Source organism: Aquarana catesbeiana, linkage group LG03, assembly GCF_042186555.1.
Source record: "Aquarana catesbeiana isolate 2022-GZ linkage group LG03, ASM4218655v1, whole genome shotgun sequence".
NCBI classification, from domain to species: Eukaryota; Metazoa; Chordata; class Amphibia; order Anura; family Ranidae; genus Aquarana; species Aquarana catesbeiana.
In genome coordinates, this window is record NC_133326.1 from 715,130,784 (window position 1) to 715,142,410 (window position 11,627).

The 11,627-nt window shown below is 49.3% G+C and overlaps 1 protein-coding gene across 1 annotated transcript in view; it reads left to right on the plus strand.

The window, feature by feature from the left end:
• Positions 1 to 6,303, plus strand: part of MPDU1 (mannose-P-dolichol utilization defect 1) — a gene marked incomplete in the record, with an annotated part of 10,207 nt that extends 3,904 nt beyond the window's left edge. The window contains 5 exon segments of the mRNA XM_073623182.1: positions 1,918 to 2,071; positions 2,240 to 2,325; positions 3,383 to 3,501; positions 3,625 to 3,735; positions 6,041 to 6,303. Coding sequence (XP_073479283.1) covers positions 1,918 to 2,071; positions 2,240 to 2,325; positions 3,383 to 3,501; positions 3,625 to 3,735; positions 6,041 to 6,175 — 605 coding nt within the window.
• Between the last annotated feature and the right edge of the window lie 5,324 nt (positions 6,304 to 11,627).

Sequence of the window (11,627 nt, forward strand, 5' to 3'; positions counted from 1 at the left end):
CGGGACCCTTCGGGGTAAGACTGCGCTATATTAAGATTTAACTCAACTCATTTACGATTAAAGTGGTGTTTCGGCCGAAATTATACTTTTTAAATTAAAAATACCTCTATAATACACAAGCTTAATGTATTCTAGTAAAGTTAGTCTGTAAACTAAGGTCTGTTTTGTTAGTTTATAGCAGTAGTTTGTTATTTTATAAACTTACAGCAGGCCGTGGCCCTCTTAAGTGCGGGCATCTGAAGCCAGACTGTATCTCTTCCTGGATCTCATCCTTGCAGATCTCACACATGCTCAGTGCAGCACAAGCAGTGTAATAGGTTTCAGGTCAGGTTTCCATAGCAACGGCAGTGTCAGAGGAAGTTGCCGCCCCTTCCCAGAAGGCATTGCAAACAGGAAATGATGTGATGGGCCGCGGCCAGGGAGGAGGAAGTGAAAAATGAATACAGCAGATATACAGTAGGTGCTGAGAAAAAAAAATATCAAATTCGTTTACTGTGCACAGTTTAGTGAGGGATGCTGAAGAGTTGTAAAAGTGGGTGGAACTCCACTTTAAGGTATTTTATGGTTAATTTTTTTTATGCTGTTTAAATGCTTGATCTGTTTGTTATCCACCGCCTCCGTTTCACAATCCCTAGTAAAAGCAGCCCGTATCTCCCTATCTTGTAGGCCATATTAGCCAAAATATTTTAAACAGAATATGGAGAAGTTGCTGTAGCCTATGTGTCTAACAGTTTTAAAACATTCACTGTGAAGGTAGATAGAGGATCCCAGTTACTGGAATTACAAAACCTATATTAACTAAAGGAGCACAATGGATGGAAAAAAAAAAGGCCAAAAGCCTGGGGTCCCCTAAGGGACCAGACATATATAGAAACAAAGGGAGGAAATACCATATGCTCACGCAAAGGTCTCAAACTGGTGGCCTCTCCAGCTGTTGCAAAACTACAAGTCCCATGAGGCATTGCAAGGCTGGCAGTTACAAGCATGACTCCCTCAGGCAGAGGCATGATGGGACTTGTAGTTTCGCAACACCTGGAGGGACGCCAGTTTGAGACCCCTGCCGGTCTGGAGTGTAAACACTGCACCACAAATGAATAGTGCATATGTGGGTGCAGTGTCTCTAATATCGCTGACTCACCAATTTAGGTTCGATCTCCTGTGACTCAAAATCTAAATGCAAAAAAAGAGCCCTCCCACCCTTGATAAAAGACCATGTGATTGGTCGAAACATGTCGGCTACGATACCATGCAAGTGACGTCAATTAAAATCACGGATGACGCATCACTTGAGGACAGCGGGGAACCGTTTTTTTTTTTTTAATAGACTGCCAGGACGGCCAAAACACAGACAAACGTTATACACGTTGCAGCGCTTCATCTACACAGGCAACGGAATCACAACGATCGTGCTCTCTGGGTGAGACGTGAGCCCCAGAATTGAGCAGATTTGAGCAGCGTTAGATCTCATACCAGGACATCAGCAAGGTATATCTATATGGGCTATCTAGGAACGAAGAGTACACAGTTTTCCTCAATTGAGTGGCTAGGCCCGGGAAGTGCCCTTGATGTCAGGGGTGGCTAGGCCCGGGAAGTGCACTCTGATGTCAGGGGTACCTGGGACACCATGAACATTTCTGGACGTCCTCTATAACCTAGACCAGTGATGGCGAACCTTGGCACCCCAGATGTTTTGGAACCACATTTCCCATAAAGCTCAACCACACTGCAGAGTGCATGAGCATCATGGAAATGTACTTCCAAAACATCTGGGGTGCCAAGGTTCGCCATCACTGACCTAGACTGTCAGGTTTGCAGTAAGTGTAGCTCAAACTGTGCCCCCCCCCCCCCCTCATCAGTGCTGTGACCCCCTGTAATCCTTCCAGTTTGTCCTCCATGGACCGTCTGCCTCTCTTTCAGCCTGTGTTCCTCTGTCGCCCAGTAAAGGTCCCACAAATCGTCAAACTACTGAGATCCGGCACTGCCGAGGGCTGAGCTTCCACTCCGTCCTCCTGGAACTGCTGGCACTGACCGGGACCATGGTGTACAGCATCACTTACAGCTTCCCCTTCAGGTGAGACCCCCTCCCCCACCACCACTGCGGGGGGGAATTGCTTTATTGGTGGGATCCTCGTTTCATGGGAAATCAGAAGCACCCGGGCAACCCTGAGGTCCTAGAGGGTTCCTCTGCTGCTCCCTGTGTGTGTGTGATACATTGTGACACTGTCCTTCTCTGTCCTAGTGCCTGGGGGGAGGTCCTCTTCCTCCTCCTCCAGACTCTGATCATCGGATTCCTCATCCAGCACCTGGGGAGCCGCACAAACCTGGGTACGGTCCCTGACACTCACCTCTCCTCTCTGTCTGTGACCCTCTCTTCTCTGACGCTCACCCCTGCTCCCTCTCCTCTCTTCTCTGACGCTCACCCCTGCTCCCCTCCTCTCTTCTCTGACGCTCACCCCTGCTCCCTCTCCTCTCTTCTCTGACGCTCACCCTGCTCCCTCTCCTCTCTTCTCTGACGCTCACCCCTGCTCCCTCTCCTCTCTTCTCTGACGCTCACCCCTGCTCCCTCTCCTCTCTTCTCTGACGCTCACCCCTGCTCCCTCTCCTCTCTTCTCTGACGCTCACCCCTGCTCCTTCTCCTCTCTTCTCTGACGCTCACCCCTGCTCCTTCTCCTCTCTTCTCTGACGCTCACCCCTGCTCCTTCTCCTCTCTTCTCTGACGCTCACCCCTGCTCCTTCTCCTCTCTTCTTGACGCTCACCCCTGCTCCCTCTCCTCTCTTCTCTGACGCTCACCCCTGCTCCTTCTCCTCTCTTCTCTGACGCTCACCCCTGCTCCCTCTCCTCTCTCTTTTTTCTCTGACGCTCACCCCTGCTCCCTCTTCTCTCTCTTTTTTCTCTGACGCTCACCCCTGCTCCCTCTTCTCTCTCTTTTTTCTCTGACGCTCACCCCTGCTCCCTCTTCTCTCTCTTTTTTCTCTGACGCTCACCCCCTGCTCCCTCTTCTCTCTCTTTTTTCTCTGACGCTCACCCCTGCTCCCTCTTCTCTCTCTTTTTTCTCTGACGCTCACCCCTGCTCCCTCTCCTCTCTCTTTTTTCTCTGACGCTCACCCCTGCTCCCTCTTCTCTCTCTTTTTTCTCTGACGCTCACCCCTGCTCCCTCTTCTCTCTCTTTTTTCTCTGACGCTCACCCCTGCTCCCTCTCCTTCTCCTCCTCTCCTCTGACGCTCACCCCCTGCTCCCTCTCTTCTCCTCCTCTCCTCTGACGCTCACCCCTGCTCCCTCTCTTCTCCTCCTCTCCTCTGACGCTCACCCCTGCTCCCTCTCCTCTTCTCTTTTTTTAATTTCCCTTTCTGACACTCACCCATGCTCTTTCTCCTCCTCTAGGAATTCTGTTCCTTGGTATATACTTCTCCATAGTGGCCGTCCTCCTGTCTCCGGTCGTACCCATGGCTGTGGTCACAATGCTCCAGGCCGCCAATGTTCCGGCGATCATTATAAGTAGGGTGAGTCCATTGCAGTGTTTAACCTTTTTTTTTTATAGTTCATCTCTTTTGTCCCTTTAAAAATCTGCAGTGTGGGAGGAACCACCAACCAAATTGTTGGTAACACCCACTTTTCACTTATAGCTTTTCCAAGCGATGACCAACTACAAGAACGGTCACACAGGTCAGTTATCGGCGATCACAGTAGCACTTTTATTCCTCGGGTCTCTGGCTCGAATATTCACCTCCATCCAGGTAAGAGAATAATTGCAGTGTGTGAGGGTGGGGGGACTGAGGGATACTGTACTGGTCTGTGTAATGTAGGTGTGGCAGGAGATGTACCGGGCCGTGTATTGTAGATGTGTCACGGTGTGTGTCGTGGGGGGGGGGGGTGTGTACCGGGCCGTGTATTGTAGATGTGTCATGGTGTGTGTGTGTGTGTGTGTGGGGGGGGGGGGGGGGTGTACCGGGCCGTGTATTGTAGATTGTGTCATGGTGTGTGTGGGGGGGGTGTACCGGGCCGTGTATTGTAGATGTGTCATGGTGGGGGGGGGGGGGGGGGTTGTACCGGGCCGTGTATTGTAGATGTGTCATGGTGTGTGGGGGGGGGTGTACCGGGCCGTGTATTGTAGATGTGTCATGGTGTGGGGCGGGCGGGGGTGTACCGGGCCGTGTATTGTAGATGTGTCATGGTGTGTGGGGGGGGGGTGTACCGGGCCGTGTATTGTAGATGTGTCATGGTGTGGGGCGGGGGGGTTGTACCGGGCCGTGTATTGTAGATGTGTCATGGTGTGGGGCGGGGGGGGTGTACCGGGCCGTGTATTGTAGATGTGTCATGGTGTGGGGGGGGGGGGGGTGTGTACCGGGCCGTGTATTGTAGATGTGTCATGGTGTGGGGGGGGGGGGGGTGTACCGGGCCGTGTATTGTAGATGTGTCATGGTGTGGGGGGGGGGGGGTGTACCGGGCCGTGTATTGTAGATGTGTCATGGTGTGGGGGGGGGGGGGTGTACCGGGCCGTGTATTGTAGATGTGTCATGGTGTGGGGGGGGGGGGGGGTGTACCGGGCCGTGTATTGTAGATGTGTCATGGTGTGGGGGGGGGGGTGTACCGGGCCGTGTATTGTAGATGTGTCATGGTGTCGGGGGGGGGGTGTGTACCGGGCCGTGTATTGTAGATGTGTCATGGTGTCGGGGGGGGGGGGGGTGTGTACCGGGCCGTGTATTGTAGATGTGTCACGGTGTGGGGGGGAGGTGTACCGGGCCGTGTATTGTAGATGTGTCACGGTGTGGGGGGGAGGTGTACCGGGCCGTGTATTGTAGATGTGTCACGGTGTGGGGGGGAGGTGTACCGGGCCGTGTATTGTAGATGTGTCACGGTGTGGGGGGGGGAGGTGTACCGGGCCGTGTATTGTAGATGTGTCATGGTGTGGGGGGGAGGTGTACCGGGCCATGTATTGTAGATGTGTCATGGTGTGGGGGGGAGGTGTACCGGGCCGTGTATTGTAGATGTGTCACGGTGTGGGGGGGAGGTTGTACCGGGCCGTGTATTGTAGATGTGTCACGGTGTGGGGGGGGAGGTGTACCGGGCCGTGTATTGTAGATGTGTCACGGTGTGGGGGGGAGGTGTACCGGGCCGTGTATTGTAGATGTGTCACGGTGTGGGGGGGAGGTGTACCGGGCCGTGTATTGTAGATGTGTCACGGTGTGGGGGGGAGGTGTACCGGGCCGTGTATTGTAGATGTGTCACGGTGTGGGGGGGGAGGTGTACCGGGCCGTGTATTGTAGATGTGTCATGGTGTGGGGGGAGGTGTACCGGGCCGTGTATTGTAGATGTGTCATGGTGTGGGGGGAGGTGTACCGGGCCATGTATTGTAGATGTGTGGTGGGAGGTTGTACCGGGCCGTGTATTGTAGATGTGTACCGGGCCGTGTATTGTAGATGTGTGGTGGGAGGTGTACCGGGCTGTGTATGGTAGACGTTGTGGCAGAAGGTGTACCAGTCTGTGTATGGTAGATGTGTGGCGGGAGTTATACCGGTTCGTGTATGGTAGACGTGTGTGTGTGTGTGTTGGGGGGGGGGGGTGTACCGGGCCTTGTATGGTAGACGTGTCATTGTGTGTGTGTGTGTGTGTGGGGGGGGCGTACTGGGCCGTGTATGGTAGATGTGTGGCGGGAGTTGTACCGGTTCGTGTATGGTAGACGAGTCATAGTGTGTGTGTGTGTGTGTGTGGGGGGGGGGTGTGTACCGGGCCTTGTATGGTAGACGTGTCATTGTGTGTGTGTGTGTGTGTGTGTGTGTGTGGGGGGGGGGGCGTACTGGGCCGTGTATGGTAGATGTGTGGCGGGAGTTGTACCGGTTCGTGTATGGTAGACGAGTCATAGTGTGTGTGTGTGGGGGGGGGGGGGTGTACCGGGCCTTGTATGGTAGACGTGTCATGGTGTGTGTGTGTGTGTGTGTGTGTGTGGGGGGGGGCGGCGTACTGGCCCGTGTATGGTAGAAGTGTCATGGTGTGGCAGGATGTTCACCGCCTCTCTCATATCTCCTTTTCGTTGTTTTTCAGGAGACCGGAGACAATCTGATGGCTTTAACCTATGTGGTCTCCTCCTCTTGTAATGGGCTGATTTTCACACAGCTGCTCTATTACTGGAACGTCGGCTCGCCTGAAGAGAAGAAGAAAAAGAAAAAGAGAAACTAAAGGGAGCGAGATAGACTTCTGTAATCATTCCACTACTAAAAATCCCGCCCCCTCACACGCCTACTGATTTCCCACCAATCATAGCTGGAATATTGGAATCATGGAATAAATCACTCTGTTTTTTTTTATATCTGTGGTTCTGCCTCTGTTTTTTTCTGTTTGCAGTGATTTGCGGTTAGCTGCAATGCAGATGTCACTTTACCTTTTAAACAAGCTTTTAGTAGGCTTAAAGCAGAGCTCCTCATCTTTGCTGCACAGCGGGTCCTCAACTCTCTTCCTTATTCCGTACATTTAAAAATAAAACGCATAAGGTAAGCGCTAAATTCAACTCCGTAAACATACAGTACATTCTAAAGTGTAAATTTAAATGCATAATAACAAATGTAAAATCATCATACAAAGCCATCAACAGTAAATGAAATTCGTATATATAAAAGAGCAACAAACGGAGATCACAATAAGCCTCCCTGACAGTCATTCCAGACGAAACTCATAGGGCATGGCAACGACCTGACGTCATCACAATACTGTGCCTTTTTATTTAAAATTACAGTGCACTTGCATTACATATTACCATAAGCACATACTATTAAAATCCCACGGTCCAGCAAAGCAGGCAGATCCTCTCATGCTGGACTTCTGCCCGGCATTATGCGTGAAAGTCCGGCGTGAAACGGTCTGTCTGCTTTACTGGATCATAGGATTTTAATAGTATGTGCTTATGGTGATATGTAATGTAAGTGCATTGTAATTTTAAATAAAGACACCGTATTGTGATGATGTCACGTCGTTGCCGTATCCTACGCGTTTCGTTGGCAAATTGCGGCAGAGTGGTTTATTGTGATCTTTTTTCATTTTGCATGTTGCTCTTTTTTTATATATGAATTTTACTCACTATTTTATTGATGGTTTTGTATGATGATTTTTACATTTGTTATTGGGCATTTAAATAGTGTACTGTATGTTTACCGAGTTGAATTTAGCACTTACCTTTTTTTTAATTTTTTGTTATGTAGTATTTGGTATCACAAATTAAGTGGCGGCAGCTTTATTTTCACTTTAGGTTTTGTTTACTCCAGCGTGGATTATTTTTCATTTTTTTTTTTCCTGTACATTTTAGCTTAATGTTCTGTATGGCAAGGAAAGGAGGTCTGAGGCTGGGTACTATGGCGTTTTCAGAAAGCTATGTATGGCCCCGCCCACCAGCGACAATCCTCACCCCGACCTCAGTATCCACATGCGAACACCTATGTGCCTACTGTCCATTTCTCCTGTAGGTGGCAGTGTAACCCTAGGTTGCCTATGATCAACAAGCTGTATCCCTTCAATGGACTTGAAGAAAAGGATTTTGTGGCAAATATGAAAATCCTATTGGCTCTTTTGGAGATCTGTTTGTCTAAATAATTGCTAGTGGGGTGAACTATTACAATAACACTGAGCATGGTCATGTGATTAGCATGCAGGTCCCTCCCACTGAGCACTGCTTACAGAACAGAGGTGGGTAAGAATCTGACTTTTGAGGGCCCGCTCAGGCCCTGGTAAGGTGGGGGGTAGAACACTCATAGGACAGAGGTCAAGGGTCCTGGGTGGTGGGGTCCAGGGCATTCATGAGGTCAGAACTCCGCAACCTATCTACACAAAGACCTCATCACAGGTCGCCTTTCGTTTTTAGTGAGAGGCCAATCAGAATCTTCCATTTCATCATCCAGCATCATATAAGATAGTGTTTTCCAAACTGCAGCCTGGGGGCCAGATTTGACCCTTTGCTTGCTTTTATCTGACTCTTGTAGGCACTATTTCGTTTACTGACCCCAGAGATTGGGCATAATTCCTCCCAATGACCCCAACAATGGGGCCCAATGACCCCAACGATGGGGCACAATTCCTCCCAATGACCCCAACGATGGGGCACAATTCCTCCCAATGACCCCAATAATGGGGCATAATTCCTCCCAATGATGGGGCATAATTCCTCCCAATGACCTCAACGATGGGGCACAATTCCTCCCAATGATCCCAACGATGGGGCACAATTCCTCCCAATGATCCCAACGATGGAGCACAATTCCTCCCAATGACCCCAACGATGGGGCACAATTCCTCCCAATGACCCCATGATGGGCATAATTCCTCCCAATGACCCCAACGATGGGGCACAATTCCTCCCAACGATGGGGCACAATTCCTCCCAACGATGGGGCACAATTCCTCCCAATGACCCCAACGATGGGGCACAATTCCTCCCAATGACCCCAACGATGAGGAATAATTCCTCCCAATGACCCCAACAATAAAGCATAATTCCAATGACCCCAACAATGGGGCCCAGTAACACCAACGATGAGGCATAATTCCTCCCAATGATCCCAACGATGGAGCTCAATTCCTCCCAATGACCCCAACGATGGGGCACAATTTCTCCCAACGATGGGGCACAATTCCTCCCAATGACCCCAACGATGGGGCACAATTCCTCCCAATGACCCCAACGATGGGGCACAATTCCTCCCAATGACCCCAACGATGGGGCACAATTCCTCCCAATGACCCCAATGATGAGGCATAATTCCTCCCAATAACCCCAATGATGAGGCATAATTCCTCCCAATGACTCCAACGATAAAGCATAATTCCAATGACCCCAACAATGGGGCCAAGTAACACCAACGATGAGGCATAATTCCTCCCAATGACCCCAACGATAAAGCATAATTCCTCCCAATGACACTAATGTTGGGACACAATTCCTCCTAATTTCACCAACAATGAGGCCCAATGATGGGGCACAATTTCTCCCAATGACACCAAAGATGGGGCACAATTCCTCCTAATTTCACCAACAATGAGGCCAAATGATGGGGCCCAATTCCTCTCAATGACACCAAAGATGTTTACACCCATTGATGCCGGGACATTTTCTACTTCCACTGGCCACAATTCGGCCCCCCTGAAAGTCTGGACAGTAAACTGGTCCTTTGTTTAGAAAGTTTGGAGACCCTTCATAGGGTGAATATGATTGGTTACCTTGCACTGTAGATATAAAACTTTTCAGACAATTTTACCCTTAAACGAGGCCCAATATGGCGGAGAGTCTTATTGGATGTAAAATAAATATTTGTGTTTGTTGTAGTTGTTATATTCCATTGATTTGTAAGTGCTCATGGAGAAGGGCCTCTTTCTCTACTCTGATGTGTTTATTGGTTGGAACAGCCCAATGGAGGCCTTGTAGCACAGTGGTTCGCATCCATTGGTTCACAGGCCACTGCCTTCCTGCTGTTGAATTGCAGCCTCCCTTCCCCCTGCCATGCTGCAGCTTCCTTCTTGCTGGGCTGCGGCTTACTGTCTGGTCCGGCGGCTGCTGCTGCTATCACACCAGGCTTGGACTGGCCCAGACGAATGTGAAATAGTTTCGGGCACTGTTGTGTCTGCACACAGGAAGACACCGTTAGAAGAGGCACCATGGGCATGCTAGCTTCTGTACTAAGGCATGTTAGGTATCCCAAGGATACATTCTTTCCTGGGGCCCACTATCACACCAATGATTTGGGGGCCATTTTCACCTGAGGGCCACTATCACACCAACACCAATGATAGTAGGTGAGGTTGAAAAAAACACACAAGTCATAGTTACATAGTAGGTGATGTTGAAAAAAAGACACAAGGGGCTATTCTCCCCTGAGGGCCACTATCTCACCAATACCAGTGATTTGGGGGTTGTTCTCCCCCAGGAGCCACTATCACACCAACACCAGTGATTTGGGGGTTATTCTCCTCTGAGGGACACCACCACCGATGATTTGGGGGCTATTATCCCCTGAGGGCCACTAACACCAATGAGTCGGGGGCTATTCTTCCCTAACAGACACAATCACACCAACACCAATGATTTGGGGGACATTCTCCCATGAAGTAACTATCCCACTGGCCCCTATGTTTTGGCAAGCTGTTCTTCCCTGGGGGCCACCATCCCTCCTCACAGTAAAGATTTAAAGGGCTATTTAATTATTTCCTGATGGCCACTATCCCACCAACACCAATGATTTGGGGGCCACTATCCCACCGACACCAATTTTTTGAGGGGCTGTTCTCCCCTGAGGATCACTATCGCACTAACAGCAATGATTTGGGGGCTATTCTACCATGGGGCAACTATCCCACTGACACCAATGATTTGGCAAGCTACTCTTCCCTGGGGTCTACCATCCCTCTCACACTAATTATTTAAATGGCTATTCTTTCCTGAAGGCCACTATTCCATTGAAACCAATGATTTAGGGGCCACTGTCCCACCGACACCAGTGGTATGAGGGGCTAGTCTTCTTTGGTGTTCTGCGCTACTTCAGGCCGAGAGCATGCTCTGCAAACATATTGCCAATCTCCTTGTGTCATATCTGGGAAGTGACGTCACACCAGCCCCACTGTGCGTTACACGAGATCCGGAAGCACCAGAATCCACCAACACACCAGACCGCGGACCCCGAGCCAGCGGACGTGTTCCCCGGTCACAGGTGATTCAGAGGACCATATGTGCAATGTCACTATATTAGTTTATCATCTTTGTGTGTAATATTCCTTTGAAAACCTTATAAAGTTTCTTAAAGCTACACTTAGTAGGTGCTTGTATTCTCTTCCAGAGTCCTTGAATATTAAAATAGACCTGAATTGTTTTTTAACCAACTTTCTAACCATTTACATTAGTTTTAGTCTTAGGTAGTTTTCTTTTATTTTTTACAAGTATTAGGATTTTAATAGTATTAGGATATTTAATAGTATTTTTATAGTATTAGGAATAAGTATTAGGATTTTATTGTTTTTTATAAATTTTTTTAATAAAGTATGAGTTTGGATGTAATATATTTTAAATTGAAGATTAGGTATTTGATTTATTATTGAAATTGTACAAAAAATGGTGATATGTGAAGAATGTATTGGATCAGAATTGCTTGGGCTCCAAACCATAAGAGGGCAGTGCACTTTGGATTTCATGGTTTTCCTATTGGCACCCATGTGGATTATGCAGTATGTAAGCAGCAGCAGTGGTGAGGGCAGGCTTCTATTCCCTGAAGATGTCACATGGGCGAAACGCATTGGATGGAGCCACACATACCACGTCACTTCCACTGCGGTGAAGGTGCCTGGCCATTTTGGAAGAGGTGCCAATAGAAAACATTGATGTACAATTTCTATGGACAATATGTAAGCAGCGGCAGTGGTGAGGGCGGGCTTCTATCCCCTGAAGGTGTCACATGGACAAAACGCATTGGACGGAGCCACATATGCCACGTCACTTCAGCTGCTGTGAAGGTGCACTGCCATTTTGGAAAGGGGTATCAATAGGAAATATTTATGTATGATTTTCATGGACAATATGTAAGCAGCAGCAGTGGAGAGTTCTGGCTTCTATCCCCTGAAGACGTCACATGGACGAAACACATTGGACGGAGCCACACAT